The 25,928-nt window shown below is 38.9% G+C and overlaps 3 protein-coding genes across 3 annotated transcripts in view; 1 reads left to right on the top strand and 2 right to left on the bottom strand.

The window, feature by feature from the left end:
• LOC134749624 (uncharacterized) overlaps positions 1-15,638 on the top strand; it is an 82,904-nt gene extending 67,266 nt beyond the window's left edge. Inside the window, exons 4-15 of the mRNA XM_063684640.1 lie at positions 914-1,063; positions 1,882-2,080; positions 2,474-2,644; positions 3,024-3,187; positions 3,770-3,901; positions 4,248-4,401; positions 5,055-5,272; positions 5,651-5,776; positions 12,551-12,648; positions 13,158-13,344; positions 14,034-14,066; positions 15,569-15,638. Of these exons, the coding sequence (XP_063540710.1) occupies positions 914-1,063; positions 1,882-2,080; positions 2,474-2,644; positions 3,024-3,187; positions 3,770-3,901; positions 4,248-4,401; positions 5,055-5,272; positions 5,651-5,776; positions 12,551-12,648; positions 13,158-13,344; positions 14,034-14,066; positions 15,569-15,625 (1,689 nt within the window). The 3' untranslated portion in view covers positions 15,626-15,638. The remainder of the gene's footprint in view (positions 1-913; positions 1,064-1,881; positions 2,081-2,473; positions 2,645-3,023; positions 3,188-3,769; positions 3,902-4,247; positions 4,402-5,054; positions 5,273-5,650; positions 5,777-12,550; positions 12,649-13,157; positions 13,345-14,033; positions 14,067-15,568) is intronic.
• Positions 15,639-15,956: 318 nt separating this feature from the next.
• On the bottom strand, positions 15,957-19,598 carry LOC134749197 (insulin-like growth factor-binding protein complex acid labile subunit). The gene is made up of 2 exons (XM_063684061.1): positions 19,458-19,598; positions 15,957-18,569 (listed from the first exon to the last, which is right to left on the bottom strand). Exons 1-2 carry the CDS (start codon positions 19,459-19,461, stop codon positions 16,087-16,089), a joined length of 2,487 nt encoding a protein of 828 aa, XP_063540131.1. The 5' UTR covers positions 19,462-19,598; the 3' UTR covers positions 15,957-16,086.
• A 1,852-nt stretch (positions 19,599-21,450) lies between these two features.
• The window catches only part of LOC134749489 (ATP-binding cassette sub-family A member 2-like), a 62,917-nt gene continuing 58,439 nt past the window's right edge, over positions 21,451-25,928 (bottom strand). Inside the window, exons 31-32 of the mRNA XM_063684429.1 lie at positions 25,391-25,473; positions 21,451-25,119 (exon numbers count right to left, since the gene is read on the bottom strand). Coding sequence (XP_063540499.1) covers positions 24,946-25,119; positions 25,391-25,473 — 257 coding nt within the window. The 3' untranslated portion in view covers positions 21,451-24,945. The remainder of the gene's footprint in view (positions 25,120-25,390; positions 25,474-25,928) is intronic.

Genomic DNA, 25,928 nt, shown 5'->3' on the forward strand with positions numbered 1-25,928 from the left:
TACAGCTCTACTAAAAGCTGACTTGAATTGCCTATTACATATCTAATGAGACATATATATAGTGCGACCCCAATCATCGATCTAGTAGTTAGGTGAAAAAAATATCATGATTTAACGGGACACTGCCTTAAGCACGCCTTAACGTTGAGTAAATAGTTATTTTTCTATATTAATAATTTATGTTTATACCATTTCTGTTATGTATGGAGAGATTTATTACGGACTTCTTAATTTGGTAGGTTAATTTTAGTGTGAAGTTGGCGGCCAAATGTTGGCGGCTGATTGGCGCTAACATTTGGCCGCCAACTTTTGGCCGCTAACTTCACACCGGTTCCCGATTGTGTTGCAAAAAGTTTTTTGTATAGCATAATGTTAGTTGGTAGAAATATCGTTTGGCAGAAATACTTTGGGCATACTGCTTTTCGCATAATATTGCTTTCCTAAATTTCTTATCGCAATATATCTATGCGCAAATATCATTCGACCGAAAGTTTTCTGCGATACGTGTTATGCGAAGTGTATTTCTGACAAACAATATTATGCCAGATGAGGGGAACCCGGTATAAACTCATAGCGTCCCTCTTGCATTGGTTTAGTGCGAGCGAGAGGAACTAAAATAACGCCTACGAACCAGCGTAGCGGATCGCTGGCAGTGAATGTGTTAAGAATATCGGTCATTGAGTCATTTTCATTTAGCGCTTTCCCGCCGGGTAAGGGCGGTAAGCCTTACCGCGTACCTATGCTACGATTGCTACGCCGTTGCACGCTGTAGCGCGTAGTAGGCTATTAGTAAAATGTACAGATAAAAACCGATTAAAAAGGTAAAAATAAAACATTATGCTTTTTATATGCGCTAGCAACTGATATGCTAGAAGTCGGTGCCAAGCCAAATTGAACATCCTGTTTGTTTTAGAAAGGCAAGCTGACCCGCGCGCTGTTCGGCGCGAACGGGATTGAGCTGTGTCGCATCATCGAGGAGGAGTTGGCATTAACACAGAAGGAGATTGACACGGGCGCCGAGCGGCACAAGCAGGATATATCTGAGCAGCTGCCAGAAGAGACAGTTAGTGAATTTAGTTGACATTGACTTAGGGGCGAAACTGATCCTTTCGGCACATTCTCGGCTCCGTTCGGCTCAGCATTGCTCCGAGAAATTATTAGGGTTGGCCCAACTTGACGTCCTTTGCGCGTACGACCACAGATAAGATAATGACTTTAATTTTGACAACCCTAAATAAAGCTGAGCTGGCGGCCTAGCCAAGGTGACCATCGCTATCGCTTCACTGTCGAAGCGCTTTGTGTTTCTCTATCACTCTTCCATATTAGTGTGACAGTGACAGTGTTTCGTTCGCTACGGGGCGTTAACGATTGGCATGTTGTCTACGGGCTACGGGGCCTGTATAGCTAAGTGATGGCACCATTTTGGTAGAATACCTCAAGCAGTTTATTTTGAAATATTTACTCATGACCCCCACATGTTTTAATTTCCTAATATATACGTTACATAAATCTGGAACATAAACGATAAACGAATGAAATAAGGCAGGAAACGGATTATACTAATTCAAAAATCCATAAATTTAATATGGTCTACATCGTGTCACCCTAGGAATGAAGCCAAACATACAGTCGTAACAAGAGTATATTGAAATGATAATGCATATTTTTTTAGATAGTTTATTAGACATTAAGTCATCCAAAATCCTGGCTTTAATTCCATAAACAACCGAAGAAAATAAAATTTTAGCAAATTACTCGACACTGGAATGCTTCTCGATGGGACGACCAAAATCGGGTTCCACAGACGCGCAAAAGTAGCCATGTTTGTTTTCCACAGATGAGGGGATAAATGGATAAATATATTATATTATTTAAATCCAGGCGCGCTTCGAAGACGAATTAAAGCTAGAATCTCAGATAAAAGCGGAGGAAGAGCACATACGAGTCGCCACTCTAGCGGCTCGCAAGAAACGAGTCTCCGAACGGCTGTCACACGCCGTGGCCAGCCTGAACTTCATACTGTTCTTCCCGCACTGCCACCAGGCTTACTATGACCTATACGAGAACTGGGACGTACTCGGTAAGTACAGTTTACACTCTAATTAATAAACAGGACTCCGAATGGCTGTCACACTCCATGGCAGGCCTGAACTTTATACTGTTCTTCCCGCACTGCCACCAGGCTTACTATGACCTATACGAGAACTGGGACGTACTCGGTAAGTACAGTTTAGACTAATTAGTAAACGGGACTCCGAACGGCTGTCACACGCCGTGGCCAGCCTGAACTTCATACTGTTCTTCCCGCACTGCCACCAGGCTTACCTATACGAGAACTGGGACGTACTCGGTAAGTACAGTTTACACTAATTAAGAAACGGATTAATGGGTTCCCAGCAACGCTCTGTGTAGGATAGCTCGGCACTCGAAATTGTAAAAGAAATTATTGACAACATTCCAATTCCCATTGCAGGCATACAAGTAGGAGCCAAGGAGGAGATTCAGATAACAGAGGACATGATACCCGAGGTGCTATACATGAGCGACGTTGAGCCCAACGAGGCCTGCGTCCATGCGCTCTGCCACGGGCCGGCGCTCGTCGTGCTCTTTAAGTTTTTCGATAACGACTTTAGGAACTTTGTTCGTAAGAATTTTTTCATTTAGATGCCTAATATTCTTCGTACCTCGCGCCTTAATGAAGTACCTACCGCCGAGTCGCCGCTGATGTTCTCGAGTTAACAGGCAACGCCACCGTTCAATATGGCTTTGCATATTTTTTGTCTTGATACCTACAAAAGGAGGAAGAAAGGGAGATAGAGATTTTTATTTTTATTGAAACATGGCAATGTGAGTAGGCAGTTCAGTCTCCACCTACTCTAGGCACAGCTATTGTAGTATTTTTATATTTGAACTTGGCCAACCTCGTCAGGCCTGAGGCTGTATACATAAATCGTCATTTATTACGTACCTATAGTGGCAGTTACTTGAAAATAGATACTTATTATACAAAATAATGATTACAGAGGTGCTTCGCCACTTTCTGTACGAGATGATCCCAGTGCCCAAAGAAGACGTACCCCCGGAGAAGCAAATCCCGCCTATCCCGGCGTACGAGCGCTACGCCACCATCAGCAAGACGCCGAGGGAAGTGCGGCGCGACCGCTACAACGCCATGTTGCAGAAACTGGTTAGTTATATAATGCCACCAGAAGCAAGTCCAGCCCATCCCGGCGTACGAGCACTACGCCACCATCAGCAAGACGCCGAGGGAAGTGCGGCGCGACCGTTACAATGACATGTTGCAAAAACAGGTTAGTTAACGCCACCTGATTAATAGAAGAAACAAGTCCCGGCCATCCCGGCGTACGAGCGCTACGCCGCCATCAGCAAGACGCCGAGGGAAGTGCGGCGCGATCGGTACAATGACATGTTGCAAAAATAGGTTAGGTATAATGGCAGCCGATTAATAGAAGAAACACAAGTCCCGCCCATCGCGGCGTACGAGCGCTACGCCGCCATCAGCAATATGCCGAGGGAAGTGTGGCGCGACCGTTACGTCATGCTGCAGAAACAGGTTAGTTGCCATCGGCCTAATTAATAGATGCCACCTGATTACCAGAAGAAACAGCAACCCATCGCTACGTATCAGTAAGACACCGAGAGAAGTGCAACAACAGAAACCTCAATAAACGGCTTCCAGTTCAGTATCCGCTACTTTTAACCGGCGACCCGTTTCTACTCGGTCAATGATTTTCTATATTGGTTTCAGAGAGAAGAGGAGGAGGAGCGACTGCGTCTGGAGGCGGAGCAGGCGCGACTGGCGCGCGAGGCCGAAGAGGAGCGCCTGGCGCAGGAGAAACAGCGCCTAGAGGAGGAGAAGATGGCGCGCATCGCGGCTGGGGTTTGTTTTGTTTTAACTGACAAAGAATAAACACTCACACTCAGAGAAGAAAGTTGTTTGTATGCATTTTTTGTTACTTGCTATTATTTGCTATTTGCGGTAGTTACAAACAACCGAGAACAATGCCATTGTTCACAAAATGAGCTCTCAGCTCCTAGTCGGTCAGCTAAAAAAAATCATACTATTACCTTTAGAATAGACCTTTATTCATAACTTTACGTTAAACATGAATAAACGTAAATTGAAATAGATGTTTTATAGCTGTCACACCCGGAATTACGGATCTTGTGTTCCATGATTCTATGACTATCTATAGATAGTCATGGAACACATTTACACATTCCAGTTGCCCGCGTCGCCGGAGCCCGAACCAGCGACGGAAGAGGAACAACTGCCAGAGGGGGAAGAGGGGGAGCTACCTGAAGGGGAGAAGGCAGAGCAGACGGAGGACGCTGAGGCTGTAAGTAACACTCCAGCTGCCCGCATCGCCGGAGCCACCAGTGACGGAGTAACAGCTGCCAGAAATGGAGGAAGGGGAGCTATCTGAAGGACAGAAAGCCGGAGCAGACGGAGGACGTAGAGGCTGTAATGTAAGTATCATATATACCAAAGATAGATATAACTCCGTAATAGATGGATACAGTCTAAGGAAAAACGTGCCTCGAAAATCAAGAAAATTTGATTCTCGATCAGAGGGCGCTACTAGCTTTGACCTACTGTCGTATAGATGGCGTTGACGGTTTCGTTTGTTATTTAACAATTTTAACGTATATCAGTGAAAGAACATGGGTCAAAATCATAAAAATAATTAATGCAAATAAAAAAAAACATTTATCCATATTTAAATACATTTTATAGTATTTTTATAAATCTTCATTTTTAGTTTTAAGGTGTGTCGATAGATGGCAGTGAATTTACTGGGGTTACAAAATTTACTATGACAGTACCGCTCTATCTTATTATATCCTCTTTGTATATACATACTAATGATATACCTATATAGCTGCCTGCGTCGGCGGAACCCAATGTAAGTCCGTCTAAAATCTATAAACAATAAAGAGCTGAGGAGTATGAAACTTTACGCACAATCAAATTTAGCCAACGTTTTAACGGTGACAGACGGTTTGGTGCAACAGTTTCATACTGTTCTAAGATAGCTTCTGGGTTCCTCGTATTGATTTATTAATATATCGGTGTATTTTCCAGCCGACTGAAGAAGCCCCTCCCGAGGAGGTAGTGGAGGAGTTTCACTCGGACGTGGAGGTTGAGGGCGAGGAGTACATCCCCCCGGGCGGGCTGTTCGTGCCCGGCCTGTACTCGCCGCCCAATAACCTCGCCAAAGCCAACGGACTGAAGCTGTTCTTCCCTAAGGTACCTACTACCTACTAAAGATTGTGGAAGGTGGCTACAAAAGTACCCGGCGGGTATCAAAAGGGGCTGCTGCAAACTTTCAAATTCGTGTAACTAATATTATTGCAAAAGCAATAGAGACATATATAGGTAGACGAATTTATCTTTGTACCAACTACCCGTATTGTGATGTCAAATATGTATACGAGTAAGCACGTACCACACAGTTAGATTTTTGGGACACTTCGTACTTTGTTAAAGGGACTATTTTATGCGATTCTTTATTAGCGTTCATGATACAAGTCTGATGTTGTCTGTAGGTAGGAGACCCCCAATATCTTGATTAGGTATTTCATAATCCACAATTTCACAATTATATAATTATTTTACATTCGTTAGATCATCGCATCAATGACGAAGATAGAGTCGGAGCACCTGCCGCCGCACACGCTGGTGACGTTCCCGGTGGACAAGCGCGAGGGCGTCAAGGAGGTCGTCGACCAATATCCTGACGAGATACTCAATGTAACTATATATCCAGTGGCGTAACTATAGTGGCAAAACAGGCTAAACTAGGAGGATATAACCAAACGGAGCCGCCACGTCTGTAATTTGCTGTACAAAAAAGTGCCAATTATTGCGGGGGAGGGGAACGTGAAATGTATGCGTAACGTCAAAATAGCCATGTCAGATAAACGTCAGTCCATACATTATGTATGACCATTGGCCGACTATTTTCGACAGAGGGGAATGCCTGTTAATGGCTAGTTCGTTTGGTTATATCCTCCTAGAGGCTAAACGCCATGGGCCCTGGCCCGAAAGGGGTCCAAATTTGATCTAGTGGCCGTGAGCAGTGTTGGCCAAACGTTAATTGCAATTAACCATTAACCAGTACAAATTGAACCGTAAACCGTCACGGACAGTTACAGTTTACGGTTCAATTTGTACTGGTTAATGGTTAATTGCATTAACGTTTCGGCCAACACTGGCCGTGAACATAGGTCGCTATTGCTCCCATTCGATAAAGCCACGGGATTGAATTGGTACACATCGCCGGCCAAAGCCGTATATTTCTTATCTCCTCCGAGATAGTTAATTGGTTTGAGTTTGCCCCTATGCCCTATGCCAACAAAATATATTTTATGCTAAAAATGCTTCATCATTTTGGAAAAGAGCTGATACTCTTCAAACTGCTGGATCGATTTCTATGAAACATAGAACCACCGCAAGAGAACTCGCTTTCACGTAAAAAAACCGCATCGAAATCGGCCCATCCATTGGAGAGTTCTACGATGCCACAGACAGACAGACATTAGTGTCAAACATATAACACCCCTCTTTTTGCGTAGGGGATTAAAAAGGATTATCAGGCAGTCAAAATTATTTAATTCTTTGATGCAGGTGAGAGCTCTTGATGTCTCAAAAAGCTTAGCTTTATGTATATGAAATATAACTGTTTTTTGAGCGCCTTACGCTTTACGAGATTTATTAAGAGCGCTATTACATTTCGGCGTTGAGCGTGTTTAGGTATTTTACGCGCTGCGGCGGGCTATGCGAGCTCAGTATGCCGATCCCTTCTACCACGTTTTCCCGCTCGCTCGCACTACAATGATGGATTAAACAATCTTGATCCTTCGTGAAGCATACTGAAAACAATTATAACGACACTAACTGTACTTAAATTTTAAAATCTTATTATTGTTATTTGGTACGAAAATACTAAATCCAATGCAAATGTACTTACTTTTGTATAATAAATATGCCACCCTTGGCAGCAGTTATATTTTTGAGGCGTTTGGGGTCGAAACGCTGGGGCCATGGGGGCCAAGCGCGCGCCGGGTATACAAAGAGATAGCGGCGCGCCTTATAGACGCCACAAGGGACCAGAAGGCTGGCCAGTATTTTGCTCAACGCATTAGCATTGCCATTCAACGTGGCAATGCAGCCAGCCTTCTGGGCACACTGCCCATCGGCAGTGACTTGGAGGACGTGTTTTATTTATAGGGCCTTTATTTTATGTTTATTTATACCTAGTTTGTATTATTATTTTTAAGCCTTTTTGTATTTGTATATTCATAGCTTTGTTTTTACAGAGCTTAATTAACATATTTTATACTAGAAAGAAATTATACTCGCTTGTTTACATGTTTCTTCATTACATTATTTGGTACAGGTACAGGGTAACCGTACAGCTTGGGTAGCGAAACTATTTTAGCTATATGTAGCAGTGTTGGCCGTAATTGCTAATTTTAATTAACCATTGATCAATTGCATTAACCATTAGTTCCGCCATTAACCAATTGCATTACGCACCAATTGCATTAAAGTTAATTCGAATTAAATTTTTGAGACGTTAATGGCCATTGAAGTTAATGTTTTGTTTAGTGTTGTTTGACATATCAGTCAAATTTGACAGATTGACAGTTTTTGTCATTATCAGTGAAAATTATCTTTTTGGGATAGAATTTAGCACCCACTGACATTGTTAAGTGTAGATTTATACAATCTGTCAAAATTAACAGTTTGTGACCTTTTGACAGTTTTAGATCCCAAATCGAAACTGCTTGTCCGATTTTGATAGGACCTTCAACATTAGTCATGGGATGGAAAATGTAGTTTGAGACATCTGTCAAAACTGTCAAAATTGACAGATTGACAGTTATTGTCTTTTTAGTGAAAATTAACATGGTTTGTTTGCTAAATTATATCCCAAAAAGATAATTTTCACTGAAAATGACAAAAACTGTCAATCTGTCAAACTTGACTGATATTGACATATACAACAACTACAACAACACTAAACTATGTCACTTAGTACCAAACTTTAACAAAAGGTTAATTTTCACGAAAGCATACAAAAACTGCCCAACTGTCGATTTTGACAGTTTTGACAGATGTGTCAAACTACATTTTCCATCCCATGACTAATGTTGAAGGTCCTATCAAAATCGGACAAGCCGTTTCGATTTGGGATCCAAAACTGTCAAAATGTCACAAACTGTCAATTTTGACAGAGTATAAATTTACACTTAACAATGTCACTGGGTGCTAAATTCTATCCCAAAAAGATAATTTTCACTGAAAATGACAAAATCTGTCAATCTGTCAAATTAGAATGATATGTCAAACAACACTAAACTATGCTTCACTCAAAGTTAATCTGAAAAAGCTTTGGCTTTCCCACGAACTGTGATTTGGTTGAGTGCTAATATATATATATATTATTTATATATTATATATATATATATATTTATTTAATATTTATTTAGTACTATATATTTATGTATGCTAGTACATATTTATTTTATTGCATAATGCAATTGATGTATTTTAGTTATTCGTAGACGTTAATATTGTAGTTTTCCTTCTTAAATATTATTGTACGTTCTGTAAGTTTGTCTATCTATCTAATTCGAATTTTCCACTCATTTACTCTAAGGTTAGCTGGAAGAAATCCCTTATAGGGATAAGCTCGCCTTTGTACCTAAATTTATATGAATTTCATGTTATCAATTTTTGTTTTGTACAATAAAGTGATTTACTACTACTACTACTAATATGTCACTTAGTACCAAACTTTAACAAAACATGTTAATTTTCACTAAAAATGACAAAACCTGTCAATTTTGACAGTTTTGACAGATGTGTCAAACTACATTTTCCATTCCATGACTAATGTTGAAGGTCCTATCAAAATCGGACAAACCGTTTCGATTTGGGATCCAAAAATGTCAAAATGTCACAAAATGTCAATTTTGACAGATTGTATAAATCTACACTTGACAATTTCACTTGGTGCTAAATTATATCCCAAAAAGAAAATTTTCACTGAAAATGACAAAAACTGTCAATCTGTCAAATTTGACTGATATGTCAAAGAACACTAAACTATGTCACTTAGTACCAAACTTTAACAAAACATGTTAATTTTTTACTAAAAATGACAAAAACTGTCAAATTGTCAATTTCGACAGTTTTGACAGATGTGTCAAACTACATTTTCCATCCCACGACTAATGTTGAAGATCCTATCTAAATCGGACAAACCGTTTCGATTTGGGATCCAAAAATGTCAAAATGTCACAAAATGACAATTTTGACAGATTGTATAAATTTACACTTAACGATGTCACTTGGTGCTAAATTATATCCCAAAAAGATAATTTTCACTGAAAATTACAAAAACTGTCAATCTGTCAAATTTGACTGATATGTCAACCAAACCTTAGTTCCACTAGGTACTGCCAGTGCCAGGGTTCAGCATCAGCTCTATCATGGGTACTGCTCTCCTAAGTGCTCATCAAGACGAGTCGGATGACTAAAACAGCGTGTGCCTATGTTGCACCAAACCTTAGATCCACTAGGTACTGCCAGGGTTCAGCATCAGCTCTATCATGGGTACTGCTCTCCTAAGTGCTTATCAAGACGAGTCGGTTGACTAAAACAGCGTGTGCCTATGTTGCACCAAACCTAAGTTCCACTAGGTGAAATACCACATTTAATTCTGTTTTTAGTATTTGTTGTTATAGCGGCAACAGAAATACATCATCTGTGAAAACTTCAACTGTCTAGCTATCACGGTTCATGAGATACAGCCTGGTGACAGACGGACAGACAGCGGAGTCTTAGTAATAGGGTCCCGTTTTTACCCTTTGGGTACGGAATAAAATAGATATTTAAGTGGGGCTCCGATACAACAAACGTGATTTATTTACCGTTTTGTGCGTAATGGTACGGAACCCTTTGTGCGCGAGTCCGACTCGCACTTGGCTGGTCTTTTTAAATTTACTACCTATGAAATGTCAGGTCGTTTCAAATATTTTTAATGCTGTTCGGAAGTTTGTTATGTTACTATACTAACTATTATAATACTATAAAAACAAATACAGTACTCGGATCAAAGTTTCTCAGTCGCAGTTTACACGCACACAGTATAGCGTTTTACACGGCGCCTGCCGCACACAACGATAAAAAACCTCGTCGTCGCCGTCGAAAACGTGCGGAGCCGACCGACACAGGTCCGACCTCTTCAAGCTCTGCCGCGGTACTGAGATCGCGAGCACGCGTTATCGGTTATATAGACTAGTTTTCAAAAAATTGCCAAAAAATTTAAGTAGAATTTGATAAACACAAATGTATACCAACAGTATAAGCAAACGTTGTAGATTGCTCGTGTATAAAAATGACTTCGATACTAAGTAGATTTTCGTAGGAATTTACACTTGTTTCGAAGAGAAAATTCAATTCATTTTACATTGATTTTCTCTTTCTCAAAAGCATGTAGGAAGAATATCGTTCGATATTCCTAAAGTACAGGATATTAGTAATACAAAATACCTGACTTCAGCAGAGTAAACTTCTCAAAATTTACAAATAAGAGCTTACAATTCAGTGCTTCACGCGGTTTTTCGTAAACGACCATCAGAAAAAAAAACATTACTAATTTAATTAGTCCTTTTTCTAAAATGTACAACGATATTCCTAAAAAATAAGAAGACGCTCTTACTGGAACAAGTACTCTTTATTTCTAATAATGAGCGTAAAATCTTAAATGTTATCGGGAATATCATCAATTTTACATTATTTCGACTTTTGTTGTAAGAACGCTCTTAATTCATTTGGTTTGAAGAAGGCAGTTGAGACAAAATGGCTTGATATTCTATAGGCTGAGGGCTATTTCATTTTAAAGACATGCCATTCGGACTAAAACGCGTCAGTTAATCAGGGGGCCAATAGTCACAGTATGACAGTCGTGCGAGTCGAGTACTTTTTAGTATTTGTTGTTGTAGCGGCAACAGAAATACATCATCTGTGAAAATTTAAACTGTCTAGCTATCACGGTTCATGAGAAACAGCCTGGTGACAGATAGACGGACAGACAGACAGACGGACAGAGGAGTCTTAGTAATAGGGTCCCGTTTTTACCCTTTGTCGACGGAACCCTAAAAAACGTTATATTGTTAGAGTCTGTGCGGAAAGAGGAATTGTAGAATAATTGGATCCCACATATTTCACGACTTCTCTTTCTACACAGACTCTAAGGGAATAAGGCATGAATCTAGCATAACTGGATCGGTCATGAGAGGTGGGGGATATGACCGAACGGGATAGTCTTATGTATCTTTCAGTAGGAGTAGCAGAGGAAGCGCTGTTATTGTTTGTCCTTGTCACAGTCTCACATTTGTTTTTATTCCCCACCGTAAATTTAGTATGGTTTATGGTGGGCTACAAATCTACTCGACCAATCATATTGTCGCATTGCGTATCTTTTGTCCCTCACGGGCGCACGCGTATAGCTGATCTATTTAATGCTAGGTCTATGAAATAACGTTATTTTGAACACCTCAGTCGCTTAGCTACTTCTGCTGTTATGCCACTGTATGTGGCATATATAATAGCTAAAGAAGGGAGGGAATTTACTTTCTAAAATTAGGTATAAATCCATTGCCGATAACGCTAGAAATATGTACTACATATTATGTTGGTTGACCTCTGACCCGGTATTCGCGATATGTAGGTAGTCATTTAGATATGCAACAATGTAAACGCATCCGACGGTATTTGTAGCTTTAATTAAAATGTAAACAATAGATAATACTCGCAGTTGCAACCGCATTTTAAGAGTTTCCTACTGATTGCAACTAGGCTGTTCCTATTGATAATACAAAATGAAGGTCTTTGAAAACACCAGCTAATGAATAGGTATAATACTATAAACCTACTATATACACGGATTTGTTCGATATGTGTATATTGATTATATAGTGTGGAAAAAAATATGGGCCCTGGAGGGAAAGTAACTTAAAACCGTTTTTCTTTTATTTCTTTTATTTTTTTAAAGTAACAAAACTGCATTCAAAGATTTTTTTAATTGCCTTGTCTCGCCCGGGAATCGAAGCGTCTAAAAATTCCAAAAAATAAACACCATTTTATTCTACTAGTCGATACAGTTAATGTTAATGATAACATTTCTCCAAGAAACATTAGGTCTTACACGTAAAGCTTGATAAAATTTTGCACATTATAAATCGGCCTGACAATAATTATATGTATTATTTTATATTACAATCTTACAAAAGATAATATTAATGTATTTTTAGCACATCGGTACCTAAGTGTATAACTTTAATAACAAACGCGAGATAATCGTGGACAAACATACATACATACAAACCTCAAACTCAAACTGAGAACCTCCTTTTTTTGAAGTCGGTTAAAAATATTCTTTCTCCGAAATATTTGTCAAATAATTGGCTAAAGAATTAAGGTTTTAGGTGCCATTAAAGTTTTTATTTTCAGTTAGGGATCTTCCACGGCGACGAGTTGTACTCGCTGGAGCACGTAGCTTACACTATTAAGCAGTACGACAAAATGGAGCGGGGCTATCCATACAAATCGTAAGTCGTATACTATTGTCTTATTGATAAAATGAACCACTTCCAGATTAGACAGCGCCAAGCGCCCCGTTCCCAATACAAAATGAGAAGTTAATAACCAGAGTTCGGACAAATTATCGCAAAAATAAATATGGTATGGAACAGGATAAAAAAAATTAGACAATTTTGAACTGCAGTTTTGAGTAAATTTTGGAAATTTTATTCAAAAATACTGTACATAATATTTTTACTGTACTGTATTTAATAAATCTTGTCCTATTTTGAGATATAAATGATTTTTGATGGTTTTGCGATGATTTGTCTGACCTATGCTAATAACGTGTTCTTGACAGTGAATATGTTAGGACCAACACAGGTATACCTAATAGCTCTATTTTCGTATCAAGAGGGCTGCTAAATTGTAGCCTTATATAGAGAAATTGTATATGGTCACGATGCTCAGACATGTTACGACATGATAGAAAGTTTCATATAGGCAGGATAGATCAACTAAGTTCTTCGTTGTACAGAAAAGACCGCGTGGCGGTGATGGTGTCCCGCAAGAGAAGTCTGCCGCTGCTGCAGCTGGCCGGGCTCAACCCGACATACATCAGCATCGACCCTCCTACGGCCGTGCGTGACTGTCTCACTCTCTTCCCTGTGGGCTACGGAGACGAATATGAGGAGGAGGAGAGCATAGTTGAAGAGGAGATTGTGGTTGGTTAATTACCTTAGTCCATAATAGCCGGGTTCAACCCGACCTTCCTACTGCCGTGCGAGACTGTCTTATAATATACCCTCTTCCCTGTGGGCTACGGAGACGAATATGAGGAGGAGAGCATAGTCAAGGAGGAGATTGTGGTTAGTGTGGTTTCTATTAGACCGGTGGTAGTCGTGTTCAATCAGACATTCATTAGCATCGACCCTTATACTGTCTTGCGAGACTGTCTCACCCTCTTCCCTGTGGGCTATGGGACGACTATGAGGAGGAGGAGAGCATAATTGAGGAGGAGATTGTGGTCAGTTATTTATTGGAACCCTGAAACTTAAGAACTTTAGAAACGTCATCCGCACTGTCTTACTCTCCAAATATGAACGGAAGTTCATATATATTTGGTTGACTGGGAGGAAGAGTAGTCGAAATGAGGAATGTGATAGGAATTAACCTAACGTGACCTGAATATAGATACATGCATAGATAGACCAGGTTGCCGTTATGCGATTGTTTTCCCCTATACCGTGTAGGATACGGATACGGAGTCGACCATGAGGAGTAGGAGAGTACAATCCAGGAGCAAATTGTGGTGCCTACGTAATTGTGGTTTTTCTGAAATGCTTGTCTGAATTATTATTATTATTAGTTGAATTTGATTTTGATTTCAACTGAAATGTTCTGTTATTTCCAGGAAGAGCTACCAGAGCCGGAACCAGTTGTTGAGGTAGCTAATAATGATATATTTTAATATAGAAAACGAGAAATTAATAAAATTTAAATAAATATCAATTATGACCCCGTTATTAACTTACCGCAGCCATCTCGTACCAACTAGTTTTGCGGGACTTATGTACCAAATATAAATTTGCTTTTCGGTGTAGAAATACACGAGGATATCTGCATAAGTTTTTTTAAAGAAATTTTATGATTTGTTATTCTAGCGGCTATTGTATACCCCATCAACCTCTCTCGTTCAATATGGGAAGGTCTGTGCCCAGCAGTGGGGCGCCTGTAGCCTGGTGATGGCAAAATTAAGGTCGCGAGGAGAATTTCGCACATTGACCCGCCATTTCCTATCTCTGTCGCACGCGCATGATTATAAAACGCGGAATGTTTGCTCTTTGCCGATGACCTGAAACTTGTGCGTCAAATTGAGGATGTATCGGACTGCGCTGAGTTGCAGAACGATATTGATCGAGTGGTTCAATGGAGTCACGATAATAAACTGCACTTTAATGTGGCTAAATGCTCGTCAATGTCCTTCAGCAGGTCCTACAGCCCGATACATCATCAATACGTGGTAGAAGGGGCGCCGATGGAGCGTTTGACGGAAGTGCGAGATTTGGGGGTGCATTTTACCGCAGATCTTTCCTTTAGGCACCACATTACCATTGTTTGCAAGAAGGCATATAGGAACTTGGGATTCGTTCTGCGGCAGTGTCACGGGTTTTCCAACGTAAGAGCTATACGCGCACTGTACGAAGCCCTTGTCAGAAGCCACATGGAGAGCAGTTCTTGCGTCTGGAGCCCAAATGAGGCTAAATACAAGTTTATGTTGGAACGAATCCAAAATAAATTCATCAGGTTCTTGTACCTAAAGTTGTATGGAGTGTACCCCTTCTATCCTCGAATGTATCCAACCCTGTTTGTGCTCGGAATGGTGGGATATAACCTGCTAGAGGTTAGAAGGGAATTGGCACTAGCCTCTTATATATTTAGGTTAGTGCGTGGAAAGGTCAGTAACCCAGAGTTACTAAAGTCAATAGGTGTTTACGCGCCCCCACGGTACGTGTGGCGGAGGCGCAGGCCGCCCCTGCTGGCCGAGCCGCACGCGCGCACCGGGTTGATGCGCACGGCCCCTTGGACGAGAGCCACCAGCACATTTAACGAAGTTGCCAATCGAACTGACGTATTTTACTGTTCCGAGAGTGAATTTGTAAAAGTTACATTGTTTGTGTTGTGTTATTCTTAGTTATAGTATGTATATACCTAGTTATAGTAGTAGTATAGTTATAGTAGTAATTTATTATTTTTAAGGTTAATAGACACTATCGCATTGGGTAACTGTAATGATAGCTGTAAGATTTATTAAATAAATAAAAATAAAAAAAAATATTGCGGTCTCGCCGGTCAATGCCACTGTGCGAGCGAGACAGCAATGGTGGGTCAGCGTACGAAATTATTCGTTCCGTCCTTCATATGATTCAGTCAAATGTTTATCGACAGGCTGAACCAGTTGAGAAGAAAGAAGGCGACGAGGATGAAGACGAAGAAGAAGACTGAAATGTATTCAGTCTATTTAAAATATTGCTAATATGTGGCTCTCTGTAAAGCCCGCTCCAGACTACGCGGCGCGAAGCCGCGATTCGCGCACATGTGTGGATAGGCTTAAGCCACATATAATATTTCGTACCTAGTTTTAGTAGTCTAGTTCAGACATTCAGAGATATTAAAGGTCCTTAAAAGTTCCAATGTCATTTACTTATTTTTTTTTATTACCTAATATATATAGGTATTACTTACCTACGTGATAACGTTACGTTACCTTACGTTTATATGGCAAAGAATGGTTTTAAATCACCTATTTTTAATTGGAATAAAAAGGAAACGACAATTACTTATAGGATTTTAATTTTAATTATTTTTAGATTAAATGGTACAAAAATTTCAAGTACCTACTAAAGTTCAGGTCTTATAGAAATTTCGTCTACTTACATTAAAATAAAGATATACAATACTCAATATTAATCTTGATTACTCTCTAATTCAATAGCATTCGACAATACTTCTCTACTAGATGAGACTACCCGACTGCGTGTCAGCGTATTTCTAAATTTATAGTAAACAAAAAAACATAACACTGCGAGCATTGCGCAGATAAGTGTCCCAAAGATCGTCGCCAAATATCGATTTGTGACGTTGATAAGTTTTTCTAGATTTTCATTTCCCGCGAGAAACTTTTTAGTGTCACTATCTTGAGTGTCATTGTACTCAGTCTCACTTTTACAAACTATCCCGTTTACATTTTCTCTTTCATAATTTGGGGATTCCGCTTTCAGGGAGACAGGGGAGCCAATCTCATGGGTAAACTTCGTCAAAGTATCACATATTAACGGGTTACCTCCTATAGATAAAGTCTTAACAGCTGACATTGCGAATTCCGTGAGATTTATGTTGTCTATAAAATTGTTATCAAGATAAACGACTTGCAAATTTGGTAAGCCGTAAAATAATTTAACATCGAATCTGTGAAATTTATTATTCGATAAGTTTATCGTTCTTACACGTTCCATACCCTCAAATACGCCATACTGAAGAAATGATAAATAATTGTTGTTTAAATTTAATGTGTAAAGAAATTCACAGTCCATAAATGACCCTGGTTGAATATATGATATTTTATTATAACTGATATCAATTAACGTCACACTACGCTGCTTTTGGAAAGACATTTTGCTTATGGCTGTGATAACATTGGAAGTTAGCTGTATCTGTTGTAGTTTTAAATTTGTACTATTTATGGAAAATGATTCAATCTGATTGAATGATAAATCTAAAAATTCTATTGCCCCAGTGCCATTAAAAACGTTAAATTCTATCAGTTTTATATCACTGTGTGACAAATTGAGTGTATTTAATGATGTCATTCCATTGAACGAGTTGTTTTGAAGGGTTTTGATTTTAGATCCAGAGAGATCTAAACCGATACATAAAGACAATCCGTTAAACGTTTGTTGAGGGATATCAGTAATGGGATTATTTTTTAAATTTAATAAAATCAGAATTTTTAAATTGTTAAAAGATCGGGTTTGTATATCTTCGATGGCATTATTGGATAGGTCAATAATTTTCAGCGAAATGAGAGGTTCGAAAGTATCCCTTCGAATTTGCTGTATGACGTTATTACTGATGTAGAAATACCTCAATGTTTTTAAATCTGTAGTATCAAAATCTATGCTTCTTAGTTTGTTAAACGAGAGGTCTAGTTCCTCTAAATTTCCGAGGTTTCTAAATGTAGTCTTACTGATTTTAGATATAAAATTTTTACTGAAACTAAGCGATTGGAAGGAAGGATGAGGTCCAAATAGATCGGGCCCCAGCTCCCCTATGTCCGCGTCACTGAGGTCCAACTTTTCAAAGTATAGACCATTAAATGCGTCGGTGTCGAGATAGCCTGCTAAAGTGTTGTTGTGGAGTTTTAAATCTGTGATATGAGCGCCTGCAAAGGCTCCCGACTCTATTTTTGATATTTCATTGAATGACACATCGAGTGAATAAAGAAGACTGTTATTCTGAAATGTTGATTTTAAAATAGCCTCAATATTGTTGTTACTTAAGTCCAGTTGCGTTAAAGAACTTAAAGAGTTGAAAGAAGAACTCTCAAAACTTTTTAAATTATTGGAGCTGATATTGAGATATTTCAAACCGAACAAGCTGTAAAAGTTATCCTTATTTAATTGTGTTAGATCGTTGTGATCTAAATACAATTCTTGTAAATTTACTAGACCAGCTAAAGAAGAGTCAAGTTTTATAATCTTGTTGTTCGAAATGTCTAACGTTAGCAATCCTGTCAGATTACTGAACGTGTCTTGATTGAACGATTCTATGTAATTGTAAGATAGATTCAAATGTCTTAATGTAAAATATGGTGCGATGTTGTTCTGTAGCACACCTTGGATATTATTATGGCTAAAATCGATCGTGGTAACTGTTAACTGCCAGTAGCTAGGCCAACCTATCTGGGCGTCTAAACGTTCTATGTTATTATAGGACATATTAAGCACGTTTATCATACTCGGTCTCGCGAATGCCGCTAGATTTAGAGACTCAATATTGTTGCTTGAGAGATCAATCATCTTCGCTTGTCGCACATTTAAAACAGCTTCTGGAAACTTCTTGATTCTTCCGTTCGTTATGGAGATGGCGTTAATATGGTCCTTTAGCTCGTTTATAACTGACGAGTCATTGGTGCTGAAGTCGAAATCTGTTGCCTCTACGGAGATACTGAAGTTCTGATGTAAGATGTGTTCTTCTGAGTAATCGTTGTATAAGTATAAGCAGGGCATTTGGATTATGTCGCTGATGGCATCACTGAAGTCGCTGGTGCAGATCAGGTGGCCGCCGCAGGGCGTGTCGTCGCCAATCTCGTGAATGTTGCAGTCGCTGTTCACTGGCGGGCCTGAAGCGACCAGCAGCGTTAGCACTAAGATCGCTTTTACTGTGTTATCTGGAATATGAATCATGTTTTAACCGTAGGTATAGGAATGAGATGAGATGAGAGACTTAAGCGCAGAATCTAACTCACATGTACATACAGTCACGTCTAGAAATATCGATACGGAACAAGTGCCGTAAGAGGCCCTAGTGCACGACCCAAGATAAAACTGGGACAAAGGAATATCTAGAATATTTAATAAGCAATAGATCTCTTAACTGTCACAGATCTCTGTATTATTTTGTATCTGTGTCGCTGAATTATTGGATTTTAGATGGGTATAGTTTTGTTTAAAAAGGACATATTACACTGGGTTTAGAGTATCTATAATTATCTAGGTAATGTATTCGTCTTCAAAAACAAAAAGTGCTAGCTATAGATTTTAGGTCAAACAAAGGGACTTGCCTACTCGCAACTATCGGGGATTCCCCTTGTTATGTATATACATATAATAGATTGTTTATAAGAGGAACCGTAATATTAATTTATCACAAATTCAGCACGCCTTAGAGCATTAAGTATGCCATTTTTAGATACAACTTAAATCGTGCAGTAAATTTTTAATAAATGATTTAGACATCAAATAAAGATATAGGTTTTACAAGTATAAAAATTGATTTTTTAGGAAATTTATACCTATTTAGGAAAATGCACAGGAACAAATAGGGATCATAGGGATTCGAACCCGGGACGAGCTCTGTCAGCTGCAACCACCAACTAATGACCAACTACCGATATAGATCTCTACACTAAAACTATATAGTTAATATTAACTCGAGTCTCGCCGACATGATAGGTAATTAATATTCAATTCTATATTTAAAACCTCAAGGTCGTAATTTGACTGCAAAATTTAAACTTCACGGCTTAACACAACACAGCAATAAAAAAAAAACTTACCCATTTTATCCTCTTCATATGGCAGGAAAACCGGCACTGCCTAATATTTCAACAACGAATAAAGTAGGCACCAATTGATAATTAATTGTTATTTGAATGCATATCTAATGACCTAACTGTAAACAGTAGCAGCGGTGCGACTGCCCGAATGACACTGATATGAGACCGAGGCCCTTGTTCTTTTGTAGGTATTGGCAAAGAGTTATTTATTGTAGAAGAGGCGTAATGTTTAAGACTAGTGGGTCTGTGAGCTGTAGACCTCGGAGGGTCGGAATTACTTAAAACTGAATAAATGTATGAATCCGCCATTTAGAGGAAAAACTGAATCGACAAAAAAAGTCATCGAACTTGCTCACAAAATTTCGCGAGAATCGGTTGAGAATGAGGGCTACCGCGTTTAATTTCGCCGCTAGGGGCGCTAGTGTAGATGGAGGTCTTTCAAAATGTCAAATGCATAGAAATTTTGGGGGTTTCAAGCTTTTTTTTATCGGGAATTTTCAATCCTTATTCATAATTGTGTTAATTCAATTCATTCATTTTGTCCATATTTGATTAATCACGGTAAACAATAGCTCAATAAATGTCAGTGGTTTAAAAAAAGTGCCAACTAAAATATATGCAAAATTAAACAGGTTGAAAAAATGACACGTTTAATAGACATTTTAACGTCTGTGGTCACATTTGTGGATATTAGAACGTATTGATTTTATATAAATAAGCATAGAAGAATTTTGAGATCTGTTTTTATGGACCTACATCTACAGTGGCGCCAACTGGTGAGCACAAAAACGGTAGCCCTCATTGAGACTTGTAGAGGAGAACATCGGGACACACGAAAGCATTTTTGTCAAAGCTTCGCTAACGCTCAGAGATTTTCACTAACGCTCGGTCAAAAAATCGTGCCATTGAGTTTGAGGGCTAAGATGGCGCTTAACAATATGCTTTGTGGTTGTAAAATGTAACTTTCCACAGCCAGTTACCACATAAACGGGTTTTAGTCTAGGTACACTATTACATAGGCCCTATTTCTTGTGTACTGAACCTTTCCCGATACCGAACTTCCTATGCTCCCTAATTCTTATTACACCGTCCTTCTAAAAAAATAAGCCCTGAGAAATAATGCAGTTAAAACGTGACGTCTGTGTCTAGGTACTTCAGTTGTCAAATTAAAGGCACGTTTTTTAGACTGAACCTCTTCTACAATTAATAACTCTTTGGTATTATCCTGTGTTATCGCGAACCGCTGTCATGTGTGATGCCTAAGGTCAAGAGGGCACCAGACGCGGGCAAGCTTTCGTTTAGGAAAATAATAAATTGCATGCCCATTATCAACACAGCTTAACACGTTCGTTGTTCATGGCAACCGAATGTAATATAACAAAACCGGGGTAACACCCGACGTCCGACACGGTATTCTCTAGCCGCCCACAGGCCTATAAAAAGGTCTACTGTCCGCGCGCCAATTCCGTGCATTCGGAGGTCGAGGAAGTGGGAGGGTGTGCGCCGCGCCCGTACGTACAAAATGACACCACTCTGTCATGACGCCCAACGTTCCTAACATTCCTCAGCCGTGCACGGAATTCGCGCGTGGACAGTACCTTTCCATTCTAATTTAAATCTTTATTATGAAAAATCTAAGTTTAATTTGTCTTGGCAGGTTTTGATACGGTTCTTGCCGTGGTGGTGTCTTGGTGAATTTGGCTTCCTTGTAACAAAGAGTGCGATGTATAATAAAATTGTCTATATCTTCAATGTTAATTTCTGACTAGTAGGTACATAACGTGACCATCAAATTTTCTAAGATGTTTGAACTAAAAGCACAGTCAAGGGCATAAATATATATACATTCCCAGTTTCAAAAATATGTGTACGCTCTTACACCTTAGACAATAAAGTCGTGTTCACATATTTTTTCATCTGGATCGATATTTTTGCCTTCGACTGTACTCTACGTAAAGATAAGGCATTTGTTAAGAAAATAAAACAAAGAAAGTTAGAGTAAAATAATAGGTGTTTATTAAAAAAATCAAAATAGTCGGTGTATACATGCAGTCTTTTTACATATTGTAATATCGTGCTAACGTAAGTACACATATAATAGGTGCGTCCACATCTGGCGAATGCGGCATCGCGCCATTAGCGAATCTTGCGAACTGCAACTGCACGCGCGACGCGTCGATCAAAATGGCCCCAAGGATTGAATTGCCAACAATTAGGTAATATTTCAATACCATTATTTTAAATTTATATTGGTGTTCGAATTTAAACTGTTGTGAGACACTAACATTAAATAATTTCACGGTTTAGACTCAATTGTTTTAGTCACTCGCGCGACATGTTTCGGAGAGCCTAGGTCTCCTTTCTCAAGCACTAATAGTGCTTATATTGGTGTGTTCTGACATTTCACGGAAACAAGTACGAGTATCTAGTCGAAACTACAACAGTTACATACAATGAAACGCACGTGGGCATTAAGCGATTTTTTGGCAAAATGGTTCGCGAATGGCGCGCCGTCGCTGCATTTTCCATATTTGAATGGACGCACCGCATAAGAGCCCCTTCACATCCAAAATAAGCGCCGATAGTCGTTTTCGGCTCCGATAACCATTATTATAGAGATAAGATATTATAAAGAGTTCTTATAAGGCTTAAAATAAATGTGATTATAAGTTTAATGTTAAACAGACACGGAGTTATTTAAACGTATAAATCGAGAAGAGCTGCCAGCGAAATCAACGTGGCGTGGTACGACTTATGGACCACATGCGTGCCAATACAATATCAACCTTAACTTTATGATTTATGGTTCAAATTGAACTTTAGCAAACTGTAACTAAAACGAATCACGAAAACTTTTTTTTGAAAAAACATTCTGTTGTAAAAGGGTTAATCATCTGGTCCTGCTAGTAGACATTATAATGTGATAATAAATAAATGTAGGAATCAATGAATAAAATAAAATTTGGCAAGTACCTATTTCAAATGCCTATACAAATATATGATCAATATCCAATTCCATTCCATTTAACACTGACCTTAATTTCTAAGCTTACAAACCTTTTATATTTCTATACCTTTGGAGAAATTTAGTACTATTAATTAAAATATAATGAAAGAGCCTACAAAATAAACCGTTTATATAATTTTATTGTAATAGGGTTCCTTATTAAAATTTTGACCGTCAATCAAAGACGCGCACTTAATTCAACTTCCTACATTCCCATAAGGTTTAAGTTGGCGCGTTGTATATAATAGGCGTCGCATTAAAAGGGTTAAATAAACGATTTAATAGGGTCTATCATATTGAAAACAATAATTATTGAATAGGAATGCGTCAGTTCTGGTTTAAGGACGACTCACGACAGCGTGCTGAACCCAAGCTCTTCTTAATTTTCTGAGACACGGGCAAATGTAACAAATGATTCGTATCAAGCACGGCAGGTGAGTGAGTCTTAACTCGTTAGGCTAAAGGTCTCCTAAAACTCCCTCCCATTCCCATTGGCTTCAAAAATATATTTTTACCTACTTTACACATTAATTATGTATTTATGTATTTTTATTTTGGTACGCAGGATTATATTAGTTTTAAGCTGCTATGTAGAGAGCTACGTTGAGCACTTCTTAGGACCTGCCTATATTCTGCTTATAAATATATTTTTAATTCATTTATAATATCCATTATCGCCTATTATTTGCAATTTTAGAATGTTTTTTCTTACTTTACAAATCAAGTAAGCAAATATTACAATTTGGTATACAGGATGGTTATATTATCTTGTATCTTACTGTTAAACTACTACATATATAGAAAACTGAATTATACGTCTAAGATAAGGGAATGTACAGCAGTCAAACAGTTAACAAGCCTCTATAAAATAGGTTCCATAGCCCATCACTTCATCCCATAATACTTTAAATATTCTGCTGCTTCAATACTTTATGTTCTACCCTTGGAAACCTACAATGCCCATACTTAATCTAAATGCTATAACATTGAGATTACTTGGTGCTAAATAAAATATTAAGCCTTAACTAAACAAGGACAAAATAATTTTTGGATACCACAATATAAATTCTTAATTTAGAACCTAAATACGTTGTTGGTACACGAATTTCGACTTAAGCCTAAGTATGTTAAATCGTCGGAGCCATACCAAAATACACCGGCATACAAATTTACCGGTTAATACTACAGAACTGAAAGGTAGGCAGAGGTAGGGTCACTAAGACAACATTGTGATTTCATAACACGCTGATTTATTTTTGTTTATGCGCGATACGCACCTATTTACATACTAGTGGCTCTGTGAGATGTAGACCTCGCGAACCCCCATGGGCCGCTATTTTGAAAAATTTCCAAAACCTGAATTGACAAAAAAAAACCCGTATAATTATTGATCCTGCTCACCAAATTTCACGAGAATCGGTTGAAAAATGCGACCTGTAGACGAGAACATCCGGACATACGAAAGAATTTTTGCCCAAGCTGAAAAGGAGACCGCTTTATTCGCTCGGTGAATGCTCAAACGTGATAAGTGCGTGCGAAAGCGGCTTGTCATGAAGTTACAGTTTAGTCTTAGCGACCCTACCTCTACCTGTTAACCGGTTTCAAATATACCGGTTAATACCACAGAATTAATCGGTATATTTTAAACCGGTTCTACAGCTTGTTTATATCCTTTTCGCTAGAAAAAAAGTTATGTTAGGGTTACTAACTTGTAGAAAAAATGCTGTAAGGCATTTCAAAAATCGGTCGGAAGTAACAAGGCCACATTTTCGTTATTTACTTCTTACAAAATACTAGATACGACTAGTGACAAGTTTTATTAAAGGTGAAACAATGAATGAAGTGCAATAAATAAATGACAATGATTTGATCACGAATATCACGATATCACCCGGTCCAAGGCCCGTCTTAAAATAGACTTGCACTCAAAATGAAGGCATGAAGGAATGTTTACTTGAGTGCGGTATCTAGTCTTAACCCCTTGAGAACCACGGACGCCATATCGCGTCACACGGTTTCATACAAAGTTTACGAAAAATAAAACCCCTGGGACTTAAGAAGTTTTTGACATTTCAGTGCTGAGTTAAGTGTTTTCCACAATGCGTTTTCTAGTACTTACCTCCATTCCAAAACTTTTCGGAACTTTATACCAAGGATCCCGCAAAGCGGGGCTCAATCGACACTGCTGTTTTGTTTGTCCATATAAAGGACCTGCAAAGCTAGGTTACATCTTTACAACAATCATGGCAAAAGTCTAACCTTAGAGACAAAAACTCACTGTTACACAATGCGTTTTCCAGTACTTAACTTCCATTCCAAAAAAATTCAGAGCTTTATACCTAGGATCCCGCAAAGCGGGGCTCAATCGACGATTTGTTAAACTTTTTGGTCCATGTATAGTATCTGCAAAGCTAGGCTCCTCCTTACAACAATTATAGCAAAAGTCTAACCTTACACAGTTGAATATATTAGTAGTACCATCTATACGGTCTCAGCGCGCGCCTCCCTAGCCAGAGCGAGGAAAACTTCTTCGAGCGTAGTTTCTGTAACCGTGTAGTCTTCTACTATAGAAGGGAACTGTTCTCGAAGGTTCTCTAGTTGGGAGAACAGTTCGCTGTAGCGGAGCGAGTCCTTAACGTGGTAGCTCAGCATGCTCTGCAAAAAACAACAGGTATGATGTAGTTGATCGTGGGCTAGGCGCAAATTTCGTCAGTCATCGCATCCTGGGCGATGACTAGTAAAGTGGTTAAGGACGATGTGTGAACCCTCGTGGACGTCAGCTGTCGCTCCGTAAAAGAAACTTACTTAAACTTTAAAACTTTTGTATGTAACTTTGAATTATATTTGAAATGTTTTACAGTGCGGAAAATAATATTTTAGTTGAATAAATAACTATTGTTTGTATTTTTAGAAAGTGTTAAAATACCTGGTGCTGGTCCTGCAGCTCGCATGAGAAGCGCGTGTTCAGCTCGCCCTTGAATTCATCTAGCTTGGAGACTCCGTCCGTCACTGAAAACAAAACATGAATAACATGGAGCGTTTTATAAATAAATGTTATAATAACTTGGTTTACTTGCGGCTATCAACTGCTACTTGCCTCTATGAGTTTCCAAAATTCTTCATGAATCTCTAAATATGTAGACTTAGACGCAAAGTTGTTTAACATCCTTAACCCATTCAGCGTTAATCGCGACACGTTGTTTTGCCTTTACGAAACATTCTCGCTACATACGAAAGCTCTACGACCGTAGCTCAGCGGTGAATGTGTTAAAAAATAATTTAGGAAACGAATTACCAAATTTAGAATTACCGAAACTTCTCATGCAAAAATCATGCAATTTAGCATTTTACAATAACGAAACGACCACGGCCGATGTTTGAACCCACGAGTTTAGTACCTCACACAGATTTGAATGGTCAGTTGACTTTAAGGTCTGTATAAAGTATCTCACCGTCCTGCGCGT

Source organism: Cydia strobilella, chromosome 18 (assembly GCF_947568885.1).
Source record: "Cydia strobilella chromosome 18, ilCydStro3.1, whole genome shotgun sequence".
In the NCBI taxonomy this organism is placed as follows: domain Eukaryota; kingdom Metazoa; phylum Arthropoda; class Insecta; order Lepidoptera; family Tortricidae; genus Cydia; species Cydia strobilella.